Source organism: Felis catus, chromosome C2 (assembly GCF_018350175.1).
Source record: "Felis catus isolate Fca126 chromosome C2, F.catus_Fca126_mat1.0, whole genome shotgun sequence".
Taxonomy (NCBI): Eukaryota; Metazoa; Chordata; class Mammalia; order Carnivora; family Felidae; genus Felis; species Felis catus.
The window spans coordinates 121637777-121664522 of record NC_058376.1 but is presented as its reverse complement, the minus strand read 5'-3'; the positions used below and the strand labels follow the sequence as shown (position 1 = coordinate 121664522).

Here is a 26746-nt window from a genome sequence, read left to right as displayed (position 1 = left end):
TAGTATTGACATTTTGACAATATTTCTTCTTCCAATCCATGAGCACGGAATGTTTTTCCATTTCTTTAAATCTTCTTCAATTTCCTTCATGAGCTTTCTGTAGTTTTCAGCATACTCCACACTTTATTTCTGAGGAACATGGAGGAAATTAAAACCCGCAGCCAGTAATGGTGTAATCATCATTTTGGAACTCAGTTGGCACTTGGTGGTGGTGGTTTAAAAGAAAATAACTAAAAGTGCTGAATTCCAAAACCATACGTGGCGAGAAAATGAAGCAAATCATTCACTGTCTGACTTTCACAATTAACTGCCCTATTGTATTTGGAAATTTTCGCTTTAACATTTTAATTTGACATTAATATTTTATTTAAATGCTTATGGAAAGAAAAAACACTTGCTTAGTTTAAGAGGTGGAAATGCTTAAATTAACCACTGTTTGAAAGTCTTTTATCTCCATATTGAGAAATCTATGAAAACCATTACAAACAGACCTACAAAAATGTAGTATGGAAATAGGTCTTATACCCCGCATGTCTTAAATTCCACGCAGCAGTAAGTGAAAGTGCCAAAATTCAGTTAACTTGTTTCTCAGCCATCCTAGCAAATGTGTGGGGACAGGGGTGGGATGGAGATTCCAGTTTCCAGTTACAGTTCAAGCGGTGTTTTCTCAAACTCAGACCCAATTTTCTTGCAGTTTCCTGCAATTCCAATTCAACCAGCCCCATGGGGTGGGGGATAGGGGAAGAGTGTGTCCCTTAGTCTTCTCTGCACTAGAACCCTTCACTCATCATTGTAAGGAGACAGAATGGACTTGGGGGAGGGGCCTCCCCTGTGCAGGGACCTCAAAGAGCCACAGAGAAACCCTCCTTTCCTCAGACCTCCTTCCTCAGCAGAGTAAAGGTGGCTACAGGGCTCTGTGCTGGTTGGACTGTGCTGGTTGGACTGGGCTACCGGAACCTGTGCCGGCCTTCCACCCGTGGGGCTTCAGCAACAAGAGAGACCTCCACACACCCATGGAAGAGAGGCGGGCAGCTGCTAGGCCTGGGGAACAGACATCCAGAGGGCTCCCTGAAGCAGAGAGGTCAGACCCCTGGGCCAGGCCCTGGTGGGCAGAACCACACGGGAAGGCGCACCGGCTGACACAGTGGCCCCTTGCTAGCACGAAATTTCTTCCTGTGCTGAGTCAAAACCTCCCCTGCAGTCTCTGCCTGCCCCTCAGGTTCTTCCTCTGTCCTCCCACCAGCCCTCTGCCCCCCGGATTCCACCTCTTAAAGCCACTCACTTGCTTCCAAAACAATCCTGAACTGGGGCAGGAAGGGCTCTAGAGATCGCCACCGCAGCGTGGCTTCCAGTGTGGATGCCCCGGGTGGGGGAGGGTTGCCAGATTTAGAAAATAAAGATAGCTGGTGAGACAGGATCAAGGCACTGGTATAGTGAGTTCTCTCTTGCTCTGGGGGTGTCTGCAACTGCAGGATGTCAGAGAAGACAGTGGGATTCTTTACTGATGTTCATCTACGCACCTCCACCTAGACACTCCAAGCAGCTCCCCCGCCCCCCCCCCCCCCCGTTGCTACCTTCCGCAGTCGAGTCAGCTCCCAGAAGCCCTCCTCTTTCCTCCGGCCCCCTTGGTGACTGGCTCCCTGGCTGGGGATGGACGACTGGATATCAGCTTGAGATTTCAGCCTGCTCCATACCTTCTTACAACCCAGGATAGGGTCGTGCTGAAGGCTCCAGACCCCAACAACGTCAGCACTGTTTTCCCAGGCTCTGAGCTCCATGTGGAATGTGCCGTGGTTGGCAGCTCCCATCAGCCCTTACAGCTATGGGTGGACAAGTGTGTGACCAGCCCCCACTAGGATCTACACTACAGTCTCATCAGGCATCGTGGATGCCTGGCAGATGGCAAGGACACTGTTCCCACTTCCTGCCCTGAGAAGTCCCCTAGAGATCGAAGCTCTCCTTCCAGGCTTTCAGCTTTACTGGTGGCTCCTAATGACGCCTCTGTTCACTACTGGATGCTGGTCCAGGACCCAAAAGTACCATCTGATGCTACCAAGGAGGCCTGTTCCTTCCACAGGGATGCAAACCGGTGGGAACTTCTGGAAGATGCTTCCTTAAGCAGTACGTGTGACTGTTGTGAGTTACCTGACTGGCCTCCTGCTTGCCCATGGAAGAGCCCTAGTAGCCTCTGGGAGGGTCCCTGAGGAGGCTTCCAACCAGGTGGCAGAAGACAGATTGCCTTGTCCTGTGAGATGAGTCAGGCCTCTGACTCCAGGAAGCCTCCCCAGCTCACTGATGCTGATGACCTTGACCCGGCTCATGGTGGTGTTGATTGTTGATGTCCACCTTGGGCATGGGCTTCTGCATCTTCACCCACTGCAGCTGGCTCAGGGCACAGAGCCTTGCAGTACATCCAGCTCCAGGCCCAGGAAGCAGAATCTAAGGAATCCCTAGCACCTACCAGAGTTTTCCAATAAAGAGATGTGTACCAAGAAAATTAAAAGAAGAAAATATAGAACACCCAAGTAATTTTGGATTTCAAAGAAACAGCAAATAGGTTTACAAGTAAGGATGCTCCAGGCAGATTTCTGTGTTTTATCTAACAACCTGACTTTTTCCAGATGCAGAGGACAGTCCCACGGGAAGAAGTGCTCTTCCCTCAGCCAGCGCTTGGGGTGAAGGGTTCAGAAGGATAGAACACAGAAGGTGCCCACCAGGGAGGTGTCCTGTGAACTATAACCAGCAGGGTCTTAACACTTTGCTTTTAAGGAACTTACCTTCAAGCGTCAGGAAAGACCTTAGCCTGCAGATGGCTCAAGACACCAAGCAGGCCAGGCTGGGCCATCCTCCCTCTGAGCCTTCTCCTGCCCACCAGCCCCTCCTCCCTCCCACCAGCAGGGCCTCTACCCCAGCTCCCTTCCTCCTGGCCAAGCCTCTGTAAGGGCTTCGCCTCTGTCAGTGCCTCCTCAGATGGAGGAACATGGGGAATCCAGGCTGCGTGGACGTATCTCAGGGGTCCTGGCTCCATTCCCTGCCATCGTGTCCCCTTGAGTGGAGTCCCCCGCAGACACCTGTCTATACTACCTCTATACATTGGAGACAAAGGCCACCACTTTCCTCCTGGGGCTGTGTGGGGCCAAAAGTGTGTGGCTAATAGTAAAGAATGGCACCTGTAGGGGTGGTTACTCTTCTTGAGGTCCCTAAATCTGAGTCGGTCAAGGGGCAACCTACTCTTGCTTTCTGCCCTCTCCCCTTTGGAACATAATGGATAAGGAATGAGTGCATCATGAGGCACCAGATTGGCTGAGGGCCCCTTTAAATCCCTTTAACAGAAAGGATTACCTGTGTGGGGTACACCAGAATTAGTCCCACTTCAGAGTAGGAGAATGGCCCCCTCCATTCCTTCCAGTCCAGGGACACTCTCTGAATCGTTTCACATTCTAAGAATTATCTTTTCAGAGGCCTTCTACACTTCTACACTTTTTCAAATTTCCATGTCACCTGAACTTTCATGGCCCAGGGGCAGAGAGCCCAGGCCACCCTCTAGCCTCACCTGGCCCTGCCTCGGTGCACACTACCCCACCCCCACCCCAGCATATAGCCGGAGCTCCAGATTGCCAGCTGGAGGGCTAGACTCTGGTGCTAGACAAGGGGCTCAAAGTGGATCACACTTCTAGAAGTGGGGACGAGGATGGGGGGCATTGATCTGCATTTTATGAGCACTCTCCCATAATCCTCGTAACCGTCCTGACATCAAGGGAGAAACTGCTGCTGCTTAGAGAGGCCAAGAGACTGTCCCAAGGAGGAGGGTATGGCCCCAGAACTGTTCCACTTGTCAGACCAGCAGGTGGAAGCCAGGGCAAGGCTTAAAAGAGCTTGAAAGCAGGCTGGTGATTGTGTCAGTGCCGGCAAGTCCCAGCTCCCACCCAGAATAAGGGACTGAGTCGCAGGGTGCAGCCAGGCTCACTGACCAGCCTCCAAAGGGGAGGGGCCCAGAGAGATCATCAAGGACCAAGAATTGGAAAGCTGGAGAGAGAAACCGGAAGTGGCAAGGGTAGACCCCTGGGGAGGTCTGACACCAGACAGTCCAGGAGTGTGTTCGTCTGAGGTCCAAAAGGACCCAGAGTCGGGGGGGGGGGGAGGGAAGAGGGGGGGAATGAGGGCGATGTGGAGGACAGTCACAGTAAGGAAGGCCTATTAGATGTCCGTGGCCAGGGGCCTGGGCCAGAACTCAGAGAAACAGGAGAACCAAGGTGGCAGCACCAGGGCCTGGGGCCCCTAGGTCAGCCCTGTGAGTACCCTGGGAGCCGCACAATGCCTCATTTCCTAGGCCCAGCCACAGGGCACTGTGCTGGGATGCGGCCTGAGTCACCCCTGCCCTCAAGCTGGGACTTCCCACCTCCACCTTCGTTTCCCCACACTCCTGTCTGCTCAGCTACTGAGGGTGGTGGCTGCCTCACAGACTGCTTGCCCCCTTCCAGGCCCAGGTCTCAGGTTCACTGGGCTCCCCCAACATGACACTTGTTCCCAAGGGCTGCCTTCCTCCAGGCCTGTGGACACCCTCTCAGGCAGCCAAGATGGACTGGTCCCAGGTTCAGGCCTCAGGCTCCCTCCTCTCTCTGGCTCCGTCCCTTCTCCGTCTAGGCTCAGACACCCTGAACTTCAGACAGCCACGGAGAATCCAGAATAAACCTCTCCAGAGTCGTCTCCACGGAGTGACCAAATCCGGGTACCTTCCAGAAAGTTGTCAGGGGCCAGGCAGACTCACCCCTGAGACAATTCCCCTTTCTCCAGGCCTGGGAACCGGTAAAGTGGCCTTTCTTATGCCTCCCAACGTAACCCACACCCCTGGGGGAGGATCTCCTCTCAGGCTGCTGCAAGTCAGTTCCCCAGCTGTGAATTAACATTTTGGGGAGAAAGAGAAGTATTAGACTAGTGCTTCTCAAAGTGAGATCTCAGGAGCAGCAGCAGCAGCAGCACCTGGGAACTTGACAGAAATACAAATGCTTAGGCCCCTGACCGTGTACAGTTCTGAGGGGGGATGGCGGCGGGGGGGGGGGGGCAGCCATCTGGTCAGTGTGCCCTGCGGGGGATTCTCACAGTCGCTCAAGTTGGAGAGTACCTGCTTTAGCCACTGGTGAGCAGGTCTGCAAGGGTGTTGGTGGTTGTTCTCCCTGACACCGCGGAAGAGGGGAGACCAGCCTCCATGTCCAGGGGGAGGAGGAGATTCCTGGAAGCACCAGGCCGGGTCACCCCCCAAAGCCCTTCTGACTTACCCTAGGTGTTAACACTGGGGGGAAAGCCTGAAGCTGCATCAAAGTGGTGCAGAGCCATCTAAGATAAAAAATGAAAGTTCCCCAAATATTATCCTTGGGAGTACTTAGGAAGGCTCTACTGTGGTGCCTTTTACCCAAATATTGTGAGTCACAATAACTGTGTTTATCTTCTTTTTCCTTCAACAAATAAGGAAACATCTGTGGGGGTGTGGGTATTTATTTATTTTTGGATGAGCATCGTGACGCTGGAAATATTTCCTTCAGGATTATAGAACCCTGGGGCTAAAGCACTGCCCCTGAGGAGGAGCGAGGAATTAATTGGTAAATAATGTAGACCTTCCCTTTTAATTAAGAAGACCTCAATGTGTCATTCCTTGTTTTTAGGTGACATCTGGCTTTCGGGCATCTGGCTTCTCAATAAAACGTTAGGTCAGACCAGTGGGAAGGGAAAGGCAGTCCTTAGCAGAGGGCGCCTGGCCCAACAATCTCTAATTAAATTGCCTCATCTCTGCCTCAGTTTCCCCCTGTTTCTCTGCCTTGTGGAGGAGCTAGGAAGCCAGATGCGGTGGCAGACTCAGGCCTTTGATCTCTTGGAGCCAGGCCCTTGGGAGGGGTCCTTAAGTGTAGGTCCTTACAGCGGTCCCCATAAACGTTCTGCCTAAAAATCCTACCGAGCTCCATGGCTCCTGCACTAAATGTAAGGGGACAAGGCGTGCTTTGTATCCTGTGACAATAGAGCACAAAGAAGAACAGCCCTGTTAAAAACCTAATCCAAGAGTCTGACCCAAAAGCAAGGTGCATCCCCTGACTCTATGTTCTTCAGAAAAAGGCTGGACACAACCAGCATTTAGAGAGAGTACTGTTGTTGTTGGTTTTTTTTTTTTTTTTTTAGTTGTATTGAAAGAAACAAAAACATATATCCACACACAGACTTGCAAGGAAGGCTCATAGCAGCTTTACTTGTAACAGCCAAAATATGGAAACAACCCAATGTCTGTTAACAGGTGAATGGATAAGCAAACCATAGTTTATCCAAACAACAGAATGCTCCCGCTCAGCCATATAAAGACATGAACTACACAAAAGAGTAGGAGTGAATCTCAAAGTCCCTGTCCTGCGTGAAATCAGCCGGGCAAAAAGAATACGAGCTGCATGATTTATTTGTATAAAAGTATCGGAAGCACAAAGTAATCTGTAGTGACCGAGGGCAGATCAGTGGTTATCTCTGGGGAGGGAAGCTGGCAGGAGGGGTTACAAGGGCACAAGGGGATGCAGGTGCTGGATACGCTGTCTCTTGACTGCAGAGATGGTTTCCTGAGTGATTTTTCGTAAGTCAAAACTTAACCAAATGGTACACTTGATCGTATGTCAGTAATACATCAATGAAATTGAAACTGGTCACGTTTCTGCTAGAGTCCTTACTCCTCCTGGCTGAGTTGGAAACATGCAGGTTTTTGTGGTGAGCTGTTGACACCAACAGAGAGATGAAGGGTATTCCAGGGCAAATGGTGTGTGCGTTCGTAAGTATGAAGTGTCTCTTTCATAGCGACCATGATATCAATGACCATCATGAGCATCTGTTATCTGCCAGGCTGAGTATTTTACAAACATTCACCTGATTTAATGCTCATACAACCTTATGAGGAGATGTTATTGAACCCGCTTTACAGAGCAGGAAACAAAGTCCAAGGGAGACTAAGTCCCTCAGGAGTGGCCTCCAGGTCCAGGGTTTGAACAGGTCCGTAGCACTGCACTCTGAGATATTCAATATGACCATCTCTGGCTGGTCTGACCAGAAGTGAATTTTATTTGGGGGGTGCCTGGGTGGCTCAGTCGGTTGAGCGTCTTTCTGACTTGATTTCAGCTCAGGTCATGAGCTCATGCTTCATAGGATTCAGCCCTGTGTTGGGCTCTGTACTGACTGCTCAGAGCCTGCTTGAGATTCTCTCTCTCTCTCTCTCTCTCTCTCTCTCCCCCCCCTCTCTCCCCCTCTCTCCCTGCCCCGCCCACACAAGTGTGCTCTCTCTCAAAATAAATATTTTTTAAAAAAGAAGTGAATTTTATAATTTTTAAATGTTTATTTATTTATTTTGAGAGAGAGAGAGAGAGAGAGAGAGCATGGTGAGGGAGTGGCAGAGAGGGAGAGAGAGAGAGAGAGAGAGAGAGAGAGAGAGAGAGAGAGAGAATCCCAAGCAGGCTCTACACTCTCAGCACAGAGCCAATGCAGGGCTCGATCCCACGAACCATCAGGTCAGATCATGACCTGAGCTGAAATCAAGAGTTGGACGCTCAACTGACTCAGCTGCCCAGGCACCCCATTTTGTAATTTTAAGTACTTCTCAAACTTTCTACAATAAACATGTCCTATTAACTAGAGTATTTTTAAGTCTTTAAAATTATTATAACCACTTTGTAACAATACTTTTAAAATTCTTCTCCTGTAAGGATAATTCCTACTGCTTATTAGGCCTATCCAGTGCCACATGCTTAATCTCTCATTTTATTTTTTTTTATTAAAAAAAAGTTTTAAATTTTATTTATTTTAGAGAGAGTGTGCAAGCTGGGGAGAGGGGCAAATGGGGACAGAGAGAATCTCAAGCAGGGTCCATGTTCAGTGCAGAGCCCGATACAGGACTTGATCTCATGACCTGCGCCAAAATCATGACCTGCGCCATGAGATCATGACCTGCGCCAAAATCAATAGTCGGATGCTTAACAGACTGAGTCATCCAGGTGCCCCTTAATCTCCCATTTTAATCTACAAATGAAGAATGGGAAGTTGAGGCCCAGAGTAGGTGAGTTATGTACCCCAAATGACAAAGCTAAGGAGTGGGAGAGCCAGGATTTGAACAGAGAACATTCTGGGTGTGGAACAGTTGTCCTTTTCATAGTCCCAAATCCTACCACATCCCATCAAATGATTGCATGGCCATTTTAACTTTCCTGAAGTTCCCTTCCAGCTCAGCCATGCGTGCAAATATTGAGCATATCTGAAGTCACTGTATCCATCTGTCACTGTTTTGTTTTTTCCTCCTCAGACCACCAAAGCAGTATTTTCCAGTTAATACATAGATTCTTATTCCTTCTTCAATGGACCACTAGGGGCGCGTGGGTGGCTCAGGCGGTTAAGCATCCAATTCTTGATTTCGGCTCAGGTCATCATGTCAGAGCTTGTGAGATCGGGCTCTGCACTGACAGTGTGGAGCCTGCTTGGGATTCTCTCTCTCCTCTCTCTCTGCCCCTCCGCCCCAATACACAAATTCTTTTAAAAAAAATAATAAATAATTAAAAATAATAAGTAATAGCCATATAATAGTTCAAGCAGCTGATGTATTATAATCACTGGTTCTTCCATTCCTCTACAAATGGTTTACAATGAGCTTTTTTTTTTTGAATTTTTTTAACCTTCATTTATTTTTAAGAGAGAGAGAGAGAGAGAGAGCATGAGCAAGGGAGGGGCAGAAAGAGAGAGAGACAAAGAATCTGAAGCATGCTCCAGGCTCTGAGCTGTCAGCACAGAGCCCGATGTGGGGCTTGAACCCAAGAACAATGAGATCATGACCTGAGCTGAAGTCAGATGCTCAACTGACAGAGCCACCCAGGCGACCCTACAATGAGTTTTTTTTTTTTTTAAATAGAAAACAGTGCTATTTATCAAGGAACCAAGGAAGCACCTGGTAAATTACACTTGCCTCCAAAAATAATAGGGAGAACCACAAAGGGCAGAGATGCTTTTATGACTAGAGACAGGTTATTCAGACCCCAGATCATGACAGGGAATGGCTCAGCAAAATCAACTCTCTCACCCTCAAGAAGGAAAGCAACAGGGTTTAGAGGAAAGCTCCAAAGTATTTCTCCACGTTGATGCTGGCAGAGCCCTTGCCAAAGTTTGTTTCTACTTTTTGATAAAATAGCACATTTTTCTTTCACTCGCTATGAAACAAAGATTACCCACCTAACCCCTTCCTTGGGGTCGGCATTGGTTCATTTTTATCTTGCCACATGGAATTTTTGGCCATTTCTGAATTAGGGAGGACTGGATGCTGATCCAGCCCTATAGGACAGGGGTCAGTGAACTATGGCCCATAGGCCAATGTGGCCCACCACCTATTCTAGTACAGTCCATGAACTAAGAATAGTCTCTATGTTTTTCAAACTGTGATAAAACACACAAAACATATACTTTATCATCTTAATTTTTAAGGGTGCAGTTCAGTGACATGAAGTACATTCACACTGTTGTTCAACCATCAACACCATCCAGAGTCCATCTCCACAACTCTTTTCATCTTGCAAAACTAAAACTCGGTACACATTAGACAGCAAGTCCCTATTTCCCCTCGTGAGCACCTGGCAACCACCATTTCTTTCTGTCTCTATACGTTTGGCTGCTCTATGTACCTCATGTAAGTGGAATCATCCAGTACTTGTCATTTGTGATTGGCATACTTCACTTAGCCTAACTTGCTCAAGGTTCATCCATATTCTAGCATATGTCAGAATCTCCTTCCTTTTTAAGGTTGAATAATATTCCATTGTATGTATATACAATATCTTGTCTATCCATTCATCCCTCGGTGGACACTTAGATTATTTCCATCTTTTGGCTGCTGTGAATAATGGTGCTATGAACATAAGTATACAAATAACCTCTTTAAGTTAAACATCCAACTCTTGATTTTGGCTCAGGTCAGGGTCTCACGGTCCTGAGATTGAGCCCCAGGTCAGGCTCTGCACTGAGCGTGGAACCTGCTTAGGATTCTCTCTCCCTCTCTGCCCCTCCCCTCCTTGCACTTGATCTGTCTCAAAAAAAAAAAAAAATATATATATATATATATATGTATATGTGTATATGTATATATGTATAACCAAAGTGAAATTGCTGAATCATATGATAATTCTATTTTTAATTTTTTGAGTAACCACCATCCTGTTTTCCACAGGGGCTGGACCACTTTACATTCTCACACACACACACACACACACACAAATGACTGTACAACTATTCCAATTTCTTTACAACCTCATAACACTTATTTTCTGTTCTCTTGATAGTAGCTATTCTATACACTTTTTTTTTTCTATGCACTTTTAAATGGTGGAAAAATCAAAGAGATGGAACCACTGGAAAGGGGCATGTGGTAGTGGTCCCCCGCTCCCCTGCCCCCAGGTCATCTCTAATGTTGATAGATTTCCAGTCTGAGGGTATTGAGGACTTGCCAGCAGTTTCTGCAGCAATCAGAAAGCCTGGGCACCAGAGAATCCCAGAGCCGGAAGAAATTTTGGTGTCCACAGGGCAGTGGTCCTCAAACTTGAGCATGCATCAGGATCACTTAGCTTGTTAAAACAGAGGGCTGGGTCCCACCCCAGAGTTTCTGATTCATTAGGTCTGTGACACATTCCAAGATTTTGCTTTTCTAACAATTTCCCAGGTAATGCTGATGTGGCTGGTCTGGGAACCACACTTTGAGAACCACTAACCCACAACTTAATATTCAAAGTGTGGTCCATGGACCAGCCACATTGGCATTATCCAGAAACTTCTTAGAAATGCAGAATTTCAGATTCCACTGTAGACCTACTGCACCCGAATCTCGTGCTGACAAGATCCCCGTTGCAATTTGTGTGCACATTAACGTTTCAGAAACCCATAGGGGCACCTGGGGGGCTCAGTCAGTTAAGCATCCAACTTCGGCTCAGGTCACGATCTCACGGTTTGTGAGTTCAAGCCCCGCGTCAGGCTCTGGGCTAACAGCTCACAGCCTGGAGCCTGCTTCGGATTCTGTGTCTTTCTCTCTGACCCTCCCCCCATTCCTGCTCTGTCTCTCTGTCTCAAAAAAAAAAAACTACAGAAACATTAAAAAAAAATTTTAAGTTTCAGAAACACAGATCCACCTTGCTCATGTTGCAAGTGAGGAACATTGATTTAGAGTGGTTGAAAAGCTTGCTTGAGGAAGGGGAGAGTTGACTTCTGATGTGCGTCCTGATGTATCCTTCCACACACCAGTGCCTTTCCCCCCTGGCTGCATGGTAGCATCACTTGGGGAGCAAACACAATTCCCCAGCCCGAGCCCAAAGATTCTGATGTAATTGGTCTGGGGAAGGGTGCTGGGCACAGGTATTCTTTGAAACCTCCCAGCTGATTCTAATGTGTATCCAGGGTTGAGAAGCACTGGGACAGCCCACACTGAAGACTCAGTTTTTTTTGTTTTGTTTTTTGTTTTTAAATTTTTTTTAATGTCCATTTATTTTTGAGACAGAGAGAGACAGAGAGAGACAGAGCATGAACGGGGGAGGGGCAGAGAGAGAGGGAGACACAGAATCCGAAGTAGGCTTCAGGCTCTGAGCTGTCAGCACTGAGCCTGATGCGGGGCTCGAACTCACAGACTGTGAGATCATGACCTGAGCCAAAGTCAGACGCTTAACTGACTGAGCCACCCAGGCGCCCCTGAAGACTCAGTTTTATAGCATCACCCCATGCACCTCATTGGAAAACTGTCTGAAGCTTGTGTTCAAGTGTCCTACTCCTGAGTGTCCTGAGACTCTCATTGGAAAACATTCCTCACCCCTTTTAGTCACGGTCCTCGTGTGGGATTTTTTTTTTTTTCCAGACGCAGGTGTTCCAGAAACACCTGCAAACGGTTGCAAGGCCAGTTCTCACTGACTCTCCTACATCTAGTGTTAATAGATTTCGGATGGGCACAACCTCAGGCAAAACTCCTCGACCCGCTAAACATACCTTAGAAGAAACTCCCCCCCTCCCCTAACACAAGGGTCTCACTATTTCTTCACCGAAGAGGTTGCCTCTTTTTTCCCTAGGGACCCCGTCAGGCCTGAATGATGGCTACGGAAAGAGCAAGCAGAAGAGGGAAGCTTTCCTGGAACTGTAATAAGCTGGGGAAGGTGGTGGCTGCCTTCTCAGGGTCCACATTCCTTCCCCTAACCCGCCAGTCCGTGCTGGAGGAAACAGAAATGCAGGTGGAGTTATTGGAGGCCAAGGTGAATGAACTAGCAACAGTTCCAACTCGCTTGGTGCTGCAGCCTGCAGGTAGCTAGCTCCTTGCACTTGAACCTCTATTTGAACCACTAGAGACGGGAGGGGCTTAAAGCTTTAGCTTTTCGGTGTTCTGCTAAAGGATGTTCACCAAAGATGACTAGGAGCTCACCTGCAGTAAAAGAAAAAAAAAAATGTTGGGTTCATGGGCTTGAGACAGGAGAGAAAGCCCCCAGAGACTTGGGAGGGAGCTGTGAGGGACTTCTTACAGGATCGGCGGTGTGCTGGGTGACACCTGGGAGGCACGAGGAAAGTGGGGGACAGTCCTAGATTGCATGCTGTCAACGACAGAGCAATTGGGGGGGCCTGGGTGGCTTGGTTGGTTAAGTGTCCAACTTCGGCTCCAGTCATGATCTCACAGTTCGTGAGCTCGAGCCCCGCATAGGGCTCTGGTGCTGACAGGTTAGAGCCTGGAGCCTGTTGCGGATTCTGTGTCTCCCTTGCTCTCGGCCCCTCCCCCGCCCGTGCTCTGTCTCTCAAAAATAAATAAACATTAAGAAAAAAAAAGAACAGAGCAATTTGATAATTGGACATCGGATCTTATCTGGGAGGCGCAAGCACCAGCGTTCCTGCAATTGGCGAAGGGGCAGCAGTCACCGGATCAGACTCATCAGAAGAGGGGGTCATTTCCTCACTTTTGTGTTTGGAGAATGGCCACGTCCGTCTTGTTCTAAACTTGTTGGAGGGCGGGGGGCTTGCGTGAGCACGGCTGAGCTGCAGTTAGGAAACCACCATCTGGCTGCCAGCAGGGCTGGTTGTCACGTTTTCAATTCAAAACCTCATGTTCGTCTCAAAAACCCGAAGAGACTGTGTCTTTATTTCTTGTCTCTAGAGTCCCTGTTCTCTTCGCAGCAGTTACTGTGCTTCAGAGAGGGGTCAACAATACAAATCTAAAAAAACAAAACAAAACAAAACACAATCGCAATAAAAGGGTAAAGCCCATTCACCACATACTTTCTATATTTTGGGATTGCGTGTCTGCATATTTTCTAAAGCTGTCCAGAAATTCTTGTTTCTAGAAACCTCTGTTCTACAGTGGGCAACAGAAATCTGAGTAACTTTCCCTTAAATAAATTAGGGTAGTCTTTTCTACCCTAATACAGAGAAAATACAGAGAGGGCAGCCCAGACAGGGTCAGCTGCTCCACGGGGCTCAGACCCAGACTCCTTTCATCCGTCTTCTCAGCCATCCAGACCTGTATTTGATGAATCATTGATTATGTACGAGACAGCAATTTCACCTTCAGCACAAGGAGGGTACTCCAAGCCGGAACAAACAGAAGAAACAAAGACAACATCGCATGCCACCTGCTCCTTTTAAAGAGCTTTCCAAAAAAAAAAAAAAAAAAAAAAAGCTTCTGCTCCTGTCATCCTCCAGTGTTATGTCACATGATTACCCCATATGCAAGAAAGACTGGGGAAGGTGGTTTTTCTAGCCTGGTTTGCTTGCGCCCATGCTAACATTGAGTTACATCAGCAAGGTAGAAATAGAGAACAGATAGTAGGAAGGCTGTCGGCAACTTGGCCGGCTTTGCAGGAGCCTAAACCACACGTTTAACCTCTCCAGTATTCAGCCCATGTGAGTGAGTCACACTTCAAATAATAACAACTGTGAAATGAGTTCCAGGCTGCCCGATTTACAAATGCTTACGGTATGAGGAACGCATATAGTGCTTGCAAACTGGTGTCTATCTCACCCAATGCCCAGTTCTCCCTGTGACCCTGTCAGCTGGCCCAGATTGTTATCTCCCAGTATCCACCTTCCCCCTTTTCTGGAAGTAAGAGAAGCTCCCATTTTTAGCTGGACACACGTCTGCCTGGAATAAAGACGATATTTTCCATCCTTTTTTTGCAGCTAGATACGATCATGTCCCTAAGTCTGGCCAGTGGAACCTAAGCAAAGGTGTCCCATGCAGTTTCTGGGAAATGTCCTTATAGGGAGAGAATGTGCACTTCTGTGTCCACTTCTCTGAAATCTGTCTGAATCGTGGACAAAATGGCTGGGGCTCAGAAACCATTTAGGGCCACAAGGTGGAACTCACACGCTGAGAATAGCAGAGTAATAACGTAAAAGGAGCTTGGGTTCCTCATGGTCTTGAAGCTTCTGTAGCAGCCCTGGGCTGCTTATCCATGAGCTTCATGAAAGGGGAGTGAACTTCTATACTGTTTCAACCAGTGTTAATGGGTTTCTGTCACTTGCAACTGAACTTCATGCTAATGTTCCATTTTCTTTAGGAATCTTCCCACTGTGCATAAGAAGGAATCCTCACCTCATATGTGATGAGCCATCTGGTTTCTGACCCTTACTCCGTCCCTGTCTTCTGGGCCATGGCCTTCCTCATCATTCTCTGATTCTTTAAAAAAATTTTTTTTAACCTTTATTTATTTTTGAGACAGAGAGAGACAGAGCATGAATGGGGGAGGGTCAGAGAGAGAGGGAGACACAGAATCCGAAACAGGCTCCAGGCTCTGAGCCGTCAGCACAGAGCCTGACGCGGGGCTTGAACTCACGAACCGTGAGATCATGACCTGAGCCGAAGTCAGACGCTTAACTGACTGAGCCACCCAGGCGCCCCTCATTCTCTGATTCTTAAGCATGTGCTTTGAATCCCAGTCAGTGACCTGTAAGTGTACTCTTTCCCCCCACTTTGTGCTTGTCCTCCTTCACTGCCCCTCTCTAGCTGTGTCCTAGAAAGACTGGACTAGGGCCCAGTGATGGAGGAGGAGGGGGTGGGAGGTGGAGAAGGACGGGGAGATGGAGTATGCACAAAGTAGAATTAACCCAGCAGCACCGGACTCATGGGGACACACTCACTGGAAAGTCAGTCTGTCCAAAGGTAGGATCCCTCCTTATCATTCTGTACCTCTTTCTCCTCATTTTGTGCCACACATGTCTACCATTACAGGCAGGCTCCAGGCTCTGAGCTGTCAGCACAGAGCCTGACGCAGGGCTCGAACTCACGGCTCGTGAGATCATGACCTGAGCTGAAGTCGGATGCTTAACCGACTGAGCCACCCAGGCGCCACCAGCCATTTGAGTTTAAAGTACACACTTAGAACTACAACTAGCCGTGGAGGAGAAAGGACTATTTTCCATTTGCAGTTTACTGTGAATTAGTTTAATCCACTTTCTTTTTTAATTCATTCTTCCATTAAACATTCATTAAGAGCCTATTTTATATCCTAAGAGATAGATAGGTAATTTATTATTTGTTTTGGAGATCAGAAATCCCACATGGGTCTCCCGGAACTCAAATCAGGCATCAGCAGGGCTGGGTTCCTTTGTGGAAATTTGGAGAGAATCCATTTCCACAGCTATTCAGCTTCTAGAATTTTTTTTTTTAATGTTTATTTTATTTTTGAGAGAGACAGAGTGTGAGCAGGGGAGGGGCAGGGAGAAAACGAGACAGAATCCGAAGCAGGCTCCAGTTGTCAGCACGGAGCCGGATGCGGGGCTTGAACTCACAAACTGTGAGATCATGACCTGAGCTGAAGTTGGACGCCCAACCAACTGAGCCTCCCAGGCGCCCCTCAGCCATTCAGCTTCCAGAGGCTGCGGAAACTCTTTGGTTCGCATCCCCCTTCCCGCATCTTTAAAGCCAGCAACAGCCACTGGAGTCCTTCTCATTGCATGTCTCTGACCACAGAGGAGAAGTTTTCTGGGCCATGTGTTCTCAGACTCAGGTGATTAGATTCCTTGACCACCTCCTCCCTGCCCCCTCCCCCCCCATCAAAGATAACAGTCCTATCTCAAGGTCTGTAACTTTAATCAATCTGCAAATTCGCTTTTGCTATGTAAGGTAAGAAATTTACTGGTTCCCAAGACTAGAACATGTAGATCTTTGGGGGCCTTCACTCTGCCCTTGTATTTACAAGCCCCAAAGCCACTACCCACAGCCAGATTTCTTAAAATCCTTTTTCCTCCCCCATCCACTCCCTAACTGCAACTGCTTTCCCTTTGCCTCTTCAGTATCTCCCCCCATCCCCCCCAAAAAACCTCTGTCACAGCCCAGCCCTGAGCTGCCTCCTTTATCCTGGCGCCCCCTTCCTCGTGGGCCTGGGGAGGGGAAACCGCTCCAAAAGGAAAGCGGGCTGCGGGCGGGAGAGTCCCCTCGCGGGTGTCCGCGTGCAGCCTTGGGGTGGGACGCAGCTACCTTTGGCGACCTCTGCCCCGCCCCAGGCCCTGCCGACGGCCAGGCACACACGGGTCCCCAACTTCTGTCTCCTCCTAGACCTCGTCCCTCGTAGCGCTACTGGCTGTGTCGACCTCGACCCGCGGGGAGGACACTAGGAGCTCTCCACGCCCGAGCCCAGACCCCACACCCACGAACCCTGGAGGGAGCTTTCCCCCCGCCCCCTCGCGAGCCGCCCCCTCCAGCCCCCGCCCCGCGCCGCGCCCGCCGGCGGCCGTCTCCATGGCGCGGGGCGCACGCGGGAAGCCGGCCGGAGAGAGACGCGGGAACCCGGCGCCCGGGTGAGTGCGGGGCGCGGGCCGGCGGCGGGGTGGCGGCGTGGGGGGCCGGCATTCGGTCCGGGGGGTACGGAACTGGGGCGTGCAGCGGGAGCCCTGGAGGAGGGGGCGGAAAGCAGCCCCTCCTCGCCCCTCCCCCCACCCCCTGCCGCTCCTTATCTCCTGGGACTCTGGGGGGGGGGGGCGCGGGGAGCTGGGCTAGCGCAGACTCACTCTTCTCTCCTTCTATCTCGGGAAGGGTGGGCGCTCCTACCCCTACTGTCTCCCCCGCAACCCTCACCCCACGCCCCCAGCTCCCAGAGTCACGATTAGCACGGGGTGGGGCACCTGCCCTTCGGCCTCCAGTAAATATTCGTTAAGAGTCAGCCAGTCAAGGCGGGCCTTGAGCACCCAGGTACTTGCTAACTTGGGCCCCACAATACTGTCTATGGAAATGACAAAGAAATGCTCGTGATAAAATAGTAAGAGAAAACATGTTCTCTGTGAAGCTTGTGCTCCTGTAAATACCCAGCGAAGGCTGGGGAGAAATACCTCATATTGTCAACAGTAAGTGATACTCTCCAGTACCAATCTTAGCTTGGCTGCCTTAACAAAGTACGATAGACCGGTGGCCTACACGACAGGTATCTATTTCTTACACTTCTGGAGGCTGGGAAATCCAAGATCAAGGTCCATTAGGGCAGGCTTCATTTTGAAGCCTTTTCTTGGCTTGTAGGCGGCAGCCGTTTCAAGGGAGAGAAATTAAACTCTTTGGTGTCTCTTCTCATACGGGCACTAATCCCATCGTGGGAGTCCTGCCTTCATGACCTCCTCTGGCCTGTATCATCTCCCAAAGGCCCCCTCTTCATACACCATCACACTAGGGGTAGGACTTCAACATATGAATTTGGGGAGAGGGAGACAAAAACCCTCAGTCTGTAGCAGTACCTTTTAGGTCGTATGTTACAGTGGTTAAGAATTTGGGCTCTGGATGGGGCACCTGGGTGGCTCAGTCGGTTGAGCGGCCGACTTCAGCTCAGGTCATGATCTGGCCGTCCATGAGTTAGAGCCCCGCTTCAGGCTCTGTGCTGACAGCTCAGAGCCTGGAGCCTGTTTCGGATTCTGTGTCTCCTTCTCGCTGACCCTCCCCTGTTCATGCTCTGTCTCTCTCTGTCTCAAAAATAAATGTTAAAAAAATAATAAATTAATAAATAAATAAGTAAATACATAAATAAAAGAATTTGGGCTCTGGAACCAGGCTGCCTGAATTTGAATCCCCGCTGCGCCATTTACTAGTGTTTGCCCTTAAGCAAATCACTTCCCTCGCTTTGCCTCAGGTTTCCTGCCTGAGAATTCAGCATGTGCCAGGCTCTGTTCCGAGCATCCATCATGTACGAATTTCTTATTCCTCATAATAATTCTTTCTTTCCTTTTAAGATTTTTTTTGATGTTTATTTTTATTTATTTATTTATTTATTTAAAAAAAATTTTTTTTTCAACGTTTATTTATTTTTGGGACAGAGAGAGAGACAAAGCATGAACGGGGGAAGGGGCAGAGAGAGAGGGAGACGCAGAATCGGAAACAGGCTCCAGGCTCTGAGCCATCAGCCCAGAGCCTGATGCGGGGCTCGAACTCACGGACCGCGAGATCGTGACCTGGCTGAAGTCGGATGCTCAACCGACTGCGCCACCCAGGCGCCCCTATTTTTATTTATTTTTGAGAGACAGAGAGCGCAAGCAGGAAAGGGCAGAGAAAGAGGGGAACAGAGGATCCGAAGCGGGCTCTGTGTTGACAGCATATAGCCCTCTGCAGGCTTGAACCCAAGAACCCATGAGATCATGACCTGAGCCAAAGTCGGACACTCAACTGACTGAGCCACCCAGGTGCCCCTATTCCTCATAAGAGTTCTTTATCATCAGCAGCATCCCCATGTTACTGAAGAGAAAACTTTACATTTAATTTGCATTAAACCCTTAAAAATACCAAAGAGTTTATTTTCCCACCATTTTTACAGATGGAAAAAATGGGGTTCGGGGAAGTGAAGTTGATACCCCCAATCACTCTACTAATAATTGACAGACACAGGATTCAAACTGGCTCCTCCTGCAACAAAGCCTGGGCTGCCCTCTCCAGATGCTTACCAAAAACAGTTTGGGGAGCCAACAGGCCCAGCCCTGTTCCCAGCCAGCACAAGTCACTCCTTTCCCTTCCCAGGCTTCAAAAGGAGCACCCCTTTTAATGTAACATAATACACACATTTTTGGATAGTCTCTATCTGTAAACTTTCCCAAATGGGAAGTCTCTAATAATTCCCATAAACCTTTGTCTCTATGAATGCAGTTCAGAGTTGCAGCTGTTACCTTAAGTTATTGTAACCGAACCAATGTGAGTTGGATCCTTGGGGAGTCCCAGATACACCAGGTGGAGCTGCCGCACAAAGTAAACTTTATTTGCAGCACATAAGGAGATCACAGGACATAGCTTCCAAAGTGTGACTCCCAGGGATAGGGTGAATAAGTTCCTTTTGTTTAGGGTTAGGATGACTATTTAGTCGGGGAGGCCTTGTCATGGTATGTAGAGGTGGGCATAAGGTCACACATGCACCTGAAGGCAACATGCCTATACATACATCGCATGTTATGTAAATGAGGCTGAGGCTCTTTCTTGGGGGGAAATTTTAGTATTAAAATGAGGGAAAGGTAATTGCTTATCATCCCAGAGGTCACTCTGTGGTCCATCTGCACATCGAGCTGGGGGTTTAGCTCAGTCTGGGTGGGCTGGGGCGGTGGGAGGCGTTGCCAGGGCAGTCGCCATGCCCTGAGGGGTGGTTTCTGGTTTCATTCGCCTGAGTTAAGAGGCAAGCTGGAAAGAAGGGCTTAAGGAAAAATATGAGGCAAACGTTGGTGAGTACAGGTTGGCGGGCAGTGAAAGTCAGGTCCTTGAGTCTAGCTGGTGGCATTGTCACGTGGAGGGACCTTTCAAGGCTGAATAATTGAAAGGACAAATCAATACTGATTGGGTGGTTTCCTGTGCCCAACAAAATAATAAGAACCTCAATAGTAACAATAAAGCCTATTGAGCACTTTCACTGCATACCAGGCATTGTGCTAAGTGCTTTATTTATTTTTTTAAATGTTTATTTAAAAAAATTTTTTTAACGTTTATTTACTTTTGAAAGAGAGAGATACAGAGCATGAGCGGGGGGGGGGGGGAGGGGCAGAGAGAGAGAGGGAGACACAGACTCGGAAGCAGGCTCCAGGCTCTGAGCTGTCAGCACAGAGCCCAACGCGGGGCTTGAACTCATGAACCATGAGATCATGACCTGAGTTGAAGTCTGACACTCAACCGACTGAGCTACCCAGGCGCCCCAGTGTTTACTTATTTTTGAGAGAGAGGAAGAGAGAAAAACACAGAATCCAAATCAGGCTCCAGGCTCTGAGCTGTCAGCACAGAGCCAGACATGGGGCTCAAACCCAGGAACAGTGAGATCATGATCTGAGCTGAAGTTGACCGCTTAACCCACTGAGCCACCCAGGCCTCCCTATGCTAAGTGCTTTATAAATTTACCTTACTCAATCCTTGTGACAACCATAATCCATTTTACGGATGGGGAAATAGGGCTTGAAAAAGCTTCATAGAGTACCTAAAGCCAGTGAGTCAAGGGGTATAGACAAAACTAAGATCCTGGTCTTGTTCCCCTTCAAAGCCCATGTTCTTAACCACTATGGATATGCTGCCTCCAGGAAGTATGTCTACAAAGAGAACTATGCCATTTTAAAATCAGTATGTCTTTTGTAATATTTAGTGCCCACCATTATTAATTGCATTCCTTTATAACTGAGTTCCATGGGTTCTGCCCCCATTTTAAAGAATCTAGAAGAAAGAACATGAATCCATGAATATAGAGATTGGAAATTGAACAATTCTGCTCAACTGTCTCTATGTTGATTTTCGACTCCCATTTTAAGATACATGAGGCACTTGAAAATTTTCAGAGAAGGGTGTGCAGCAATATTTGCCAATTTTTAGTGGGGGAGGTGTGATCTGCTCCTTAAAAAGACTTGTATGTATTGGGTTTCAGGGCAAGTTACAATTTTCAGAATCCATATGGAATCTAACCCTGTAAGACAATGCCAAGAGAGAAAGAAGGAAAACAAAAAACTAAAGGAACACCCCTGCCCATCGTTCCAATTCTTCGAAAGTTCCTGAAGACCTATCAGAAGCATTGTGCACAGACTCAGACATCTGTGTGTCCAGCCATCAAACAGGACTTGAAAACCAGCATCAACAACGAACAGATTCTCAGGAAAGTGAGTGTGTGGCCTCCTCTTCTTACTCTTCTCTGAAGGGAACTGACTAAGGTTTACTCCTTAGGAACATGGGTCCTCAGAACTCTCCAGCTCAAACTGGTAGTGTCATCCCCTCTGCTTCCTGCCTGAATGAAGTCCAGAGCCTGCCTCCGGTACCCAGGCTATGTTCAGTACTTCTGCCTTCCTCCTCCTACCTCCAAATCTACTCATCCCAGTCCTGCAGCAGGCCTGCCTTTTCTCATACCACTTTACATCTGGAATAGCCAACCTGCCCCTCCCACTCTACGTCTGGAAAGCCCAGCTCAAAAGCACCATTTTTGTCATCATTGCCCCTCTCCCCAGGTCTTTCTAATTCCTTCCTTCGCATTGCTTCTCTGGACTCCCCCACACACCTCCCTGCTCATCCCAAATTCAGGAGCTTCTCAGAGCCATCGTTTTATGGTAAAATAATTACTACTTTATTTGTATTCTATACTTCTTATCATTAACCTCCACTACTTAATCATAAGAGTTAATTATAAGCCTTGTTCAAATTTATAGTCCCTTCAGCAATGTTTTCTAAACATTTTAAATTACAATCACTGTCAGAAATACAATTAACTTTGGGATGCCTGGGTAGCGCAGTCAATTAAGTGTCTGACTTTGGCTCAGGTCATGATCTTGTGGTTCGTGAGTTTGAGCCCTGATTTGGGCTCTGCATTGACAGCACAGAGCCTGGAGCCTGCTTCAGATTCTGTGCCTCCCTTTCTCTTTCTGCCCCTACCCCCCCCCTCAAAAATAAATAAACATTAAAAAAAAGAAGAAGAAATACAGTTAACATCATGACCCAATATTAAGTACTGGAGTGAATCATAAGACTACAGGGGCTGTTTATGTCGGGTGGGTTGCTTTGGTTGGGTCTCCATTTTGATTTTGAGCATCACTAAAATAAAAGTCTCATAAGATGTTTATTCTTTACTACATAGGATACACTCAGATAATTTCTCTTCTATTTCATTCATTCAAGTAGAAAAAAAGCTGGTTATAGCCTACTCAATTTATTTCCTAACCCAATGATGGGTAGTAACCTATTGGAAAAATCACTGCCCTGTGAGATTTTTCACGGGGCTTTGCATATGGCAGGAACTCCATAAGTTTCTGTTGAATTACCACCCCAATGCATATGTGATCCAAGGTTAATTACTATTTTAAATGTTCTAATGTTGTCTAATGACAATATTCTTTTTCTGCATATTCAGATGCATGGACATGTCTTTATGATTCCCACCTGTAATTTTTTTCTGACACTCCAGTTTATGCTTGTAAGACCTGATGACTCCCCACCAAGCATCCTGCCAATTTCCTTAGAACCTTTGCTCATGACAATTCGAGATGAGTGTTACCTGCTGGGGAAAGAGATCTGTATCTGGGGCCTTCAGCTGAGTAACCCAGAGATTGCCAGACTGGTGAGTCATGCGTTTTAAAAATATTCCTTCAATTAAACTTAAAATTGAATATAAACATAATATATCTGTATTCCAGCTATAGTTTATTTGGTTATTGACTGATATGCTATAAGCTTTTCTTTAAAAATTTCTTTTAATGTTTATTTATTTTTGAGACAGAGAAAGACAGAGAATGAATGGGAGAGGGTCAGAGAGAGGGAGACACAGAATCTGAAGCAGGCTCCAGGCTCTGAGCTGTCAGCACAGAGCCCGACGCGGGGCTTGAACTCACGGACCATGAGATCATGACCTGAGCCGATGTCGGACATTTAACTGACTGAGCCACCCAGGTGCCCCTACAAGCTTTTCTTTAAAAAAAACATGTATCTTTTAAAAGTATATTTATTTTTTTGAGAGAGAGAGAACACAAGCAGGAGAGGGGCAGAGAGAGAGGGAGAGAATCCCAAGCAGGCTCCACGCTGTCAGCACAGAGCCTGATGTGGGGCTTGATATCACAAACCCATGAGATCATGACCTGAGCCTAAATCAAGAGTGGGATGCTTAACCAACTGAACCACCCAGGTGCCCCAAAACAATGTGTATTTTTTTTTTAATTTTTTTTTCAACGTTTATTTATTTTTGGGACAGAGAGAGACAGAGCATGAATGGGGGAGGAGGAGCAGAGAGAGAGGGAGACACAGAATCGGAAACAGGCTCCAGGCTCCGAGCCATCAGCCCAGAGCCTGACGCGGGGCTCGAACCCACGGACCGCGAGATCGTGACCTGGCTGAAGTCGGACGCTTAACCGACTGCGCCACCCAGGCGCCCCAATGTGTATTTTTTTAAATAAATTTTTTAATGTTTATTTTTGAGAGAGAGAGAGAGAGAGGGAATGCAAGCAAATGGGGGAAGGTCAGAGAGAGGGAGACACAGAATCCGAAACAGGCTCCATGCTCTGAGCTGTCAGTGCAGAGCCTGACACAGGACTCAAACCCACGAACCGCGAGATTATGACCTGAGCTGACGTTGGACACTTAGTTGACTGAGCCACCCAGATGCCCCCAAAACAACGTATTTTTAATGAAGCATTTCAAACTTATGTAAAAGTGCAAAAAATAAAAAAGAAATGATGCTATATTCATATAGTAGGAAACTGTATAGCAATGAAAATACATCAACTACAGCTATGCAAAAACAAAATAGGGTGACTCTCATAAACGTAATGTACAAGTGAAGAAAGACACAAAAGAATACATGCTATATGTTGCATTTTATAAAGTTTAAAAACAGGTAAAACTATAGTGTTTGACTATTATAAAATTACTTTTAGGGAGGAGAAAGGAGGTAGAAATTGGGAGAGGACATTAGTGCCCATTTTTCTAGTTTCTTGACTATTGGAAAATGCCTTGTTTTATGTCATTGAATGTGTTAAACTTCTCATCTGTGTCTAATAGTTTCAATAATCTGAATTATTTTGCAGTCTGATACTGCTGACTGGCTTCTACTGGCTCCTACTCATGGGACATTTCTTTATGTGTTTTTGTGATTTCTTTTGTACTAGAAACTCCTATTTCCTGGGGAAAGAGTTGAGACAATTCCTTGAGCTCTGATTTGAAGATAGAATTCTCCGAGAGGGTTTGCATTTGCTTCTGCCACACACTCAGGGTGATAGCATCTCAGGGCTATACTAAATTACTAATTTTTTTAAGTTATTTATTTTTTGATGGCAGGGGGAAGGACAGAGAGAGAGAGGGAATCCCAAGCAGGCTCTGATCTGACAGGGCTAGAACTCACGAACCTTGAGATCATGACTTGAGCCGACGTCAGGTGCTTTAACCCACTGAGCCACTCAGGTGCCCCAAATTAATACATTCTTGATCTGAGGTCTCTGAACCATCCAGGTGGTATCAGTTCAGTGTGCAAATACCTGTGTTAAGACTAGCTTGTGAGTTCATAGTGGGTATATTTTTTTCTGTGTAGTCAGGCACAGTTTGAGAGGCAGTTTTCCCTGGGGAAAGAAGAGTTAGGTTTCTTTCTAGTTCATCCTTAGTCTAAGGACGTAGTGCAGTAGCTCACTTTATGTTTGGGGCCATACCTTTATGCATGCAGCATTTCCTCTCAGACTCCTCACCTCCAGTGACCTTGGGCTTTATCTCTTGTCCCCTGGACTACCTGATCCATGAAAAGCAAAACTTGACTCTGCTGCTTCACTGATGCTCTCAAACGGAAAGCTGGCTTCAGTGCCCTGCAAATCTCCCTAGGTTCCCATTTTCTCTCATGCACCAACCTTTGGGTATTCCTCACTAACCTGCCAATTGACACATTTTAAAAAGATATTTTTAAAACTCTGAGAAGAAAGCATAGAGGAAAAGCTTCATAATGTTGGACTTGGCAGTCATTTCTTATATATGACACTAAAAGCATAGGCAACAAAACTAAATGATTTGGACAAAAAAATTTTCAACTTCCATGCATCAAAGGACACAGTGAAGTGAAAAGGCAACCCGCAAAATAAGGAAAAATAATTGCAAATCATGTATTTGATAAGGGGTTAGTATTCTGGATGTATAAAGAACTCCTACAATTCAACCACAACAAAAAACAAACAACTGATTTAAAAATGGGCAAAAGACTTGAGTACACTTTCTCCAAAGAAGGTATACAAACGAACAATAAGCACACAAAAAATGTTCGCCATCACTAATCTTTGGAGAAATGCAAGTCAAAACTACATTGAGATACTACCTCAGGTCAAATAGTATGGCATCTATCAAAAAAAGCAGAATAGGGGGCGCCTGGGTGGCGCAGTCGGTTAAGCGTCCGACTTCAGCCAGGTCACGATCTCGTGGTCCGTGAGTTCGAGCCCCGCGTCGGGCTCTGGGCTGATGGCTCGGAGCCTGGAGCCTGTTTCTGATTCTATGTCACCCTCTCTCTCTGCCCCTTGCCCGTTCATGCTCTGTCTCTCTCTGTCCCAAAAATAAATAAACGTTGAAAAAAAAATTAAAAAAAAAAAAAGCAGAATAGAATGGGTTGACAGGATGTGGAGAAATTGGAAAATTTGTACACTATTGGCAGGAATGTGCATTGGTGCAGCCACTATGGGAAATGGGATGGAGGTTCCTTAAAAAAATTAAAAATAGAATTACCATATGATTCAACAATTCCACTTCTGGAGATATACCCAAAAGAATTGGAAGCAGGACCTCAAAGAGATATCTGTATGCTCATCTTCATGGTTGCATTATTCACAATAGTCAAAGGTGGAAGCAACCCAAATGTCCATTGGCAGATGAATGGAGAACAAACTGTGGTGGATACATACAATGGAATATTATGCAGCCCTACAAAGGAAGGAAATTCTGACCCATGCTACAACGTGCATGAACCTCGAAGAACTTATGCTAAGTCACAAAAGGACAAATATTATATCCTTCCCGTGTATGAAGTACCCAGAGTAGTCAAACTCGTAGAGACACAAAATAAAATGGCAGTTGCCGGAGGTTTGGAGGAGGGGAGAATGGGAGTTATTTTTTAATGGGTATAGAGTTTCAGTTTTACGAGATGAAAAAACTTCTGGAGGTGAATGGTGTTGAGGGTTGCACAACAATGTGAATATACTCAATGCCATTGAACTGGACACTTAAAAATGGTTAAGATGGGGGCATCTGGGTGGTTCAGTCGGTTAAACATCTGACTTTGGCTCGGGTCATGAGCAGGACTTTGGCTCGTGAGTTCAAGTTCCATATTGGGTCCTTCCCCAGCTTGTGCTCTCAGTCTCTCTCAAAAATAAATTAACGTGGGGCGCCTGGGTGGTGCAGTCAGTTAAGCGTCCGACTTCAGCCAGGTCACGATCTCGTGGTCCGTGAGTTCGAGCCCCGAGTCAGGCTCTGGGCTGATGGCTCAGAGCCTGGAGCCTGTTTCTGATTCTGTGTCTCCCTCTCTCTCTGCCCCTCCCCCATTCATGCTCTGTCTCTCTCTGTCCCAAAAATAAATAAAAAACGTTGAAAAAAAATTAAAAAAAAAATAAATTAACGTTAAAAAAAATGGTTAAGATGGTAAATTTTTTAAATGTTTATTTTTGAGAGAGAGAACGGGAGTGGGGGAGGTGCAGAAAGAGAGGGGGACAGAGGATCCTGAGTAGGCTTCACAATGGCAGAAGTGGAACTTGAATCCATGAACTTACTAGGTCATGATCTGAGCCAAAGTCGGCTACTTAACCGACTGAGCCACCC

The 26746-nt window shown here is 47.1% G+C and overlaps 1 protein-coding gene and 1 long non-coding RNA gene across 6 annotated transcripts in view; one reads left to right on the top strand and one right to left on the bottom strand.

Annotated features, from left to right (window-relative positions):
* Nucleotides 1-11687: 11687 nt before the first annotated feature.
* On the bottom strand, nt 11688-13336 carry LOC123379817. 2 transcript variants are annotated; one of them, XR_006584685.1, is made up of 3 exons: nt 12966-13336; nt 12349-12442; nt 11688-12318 (listed from the first exon to the last, which is right to left on the bottom strand). It is a non-coding gene; the product is annotated as an uncharacterized LOC123379817 (long non-coding RNA). The 2 variants fall into 2 exon arrangements; XR_006584684.1 differs by having other exon boundaries at nt 11688-12442.
* A 3359-nt stretch (nt 13337-16695) lies between these two features.
* Nucleotides 16696-26746, top strand: part of LOC101098082 — a 52188-nt gene continuing 42137 nt past the window's right edge. For 3 of the 4 annotated variants that reach the window (XM_045037508.1, XM_045037507.1, XM_045037509.1), the window contains exons 1-2: nt 21138-21531; nt 22383-22535. In XM_045037508.1, the coding sequence (XP_044893443.1) occupies nt 21220-21531; nt 22383-22535 (465 nt within the window). In that variant the 5' untranslated portion in view covers nt 21138-21219. Of the gene's footprint in view, nt 16804-20861; nt 21091-21137; nt 21532-22382; nt 22536-26746 lie in introns of those variants that run through there. The other variant, XM_045037510.1, reaches the window with a different exon arrangement.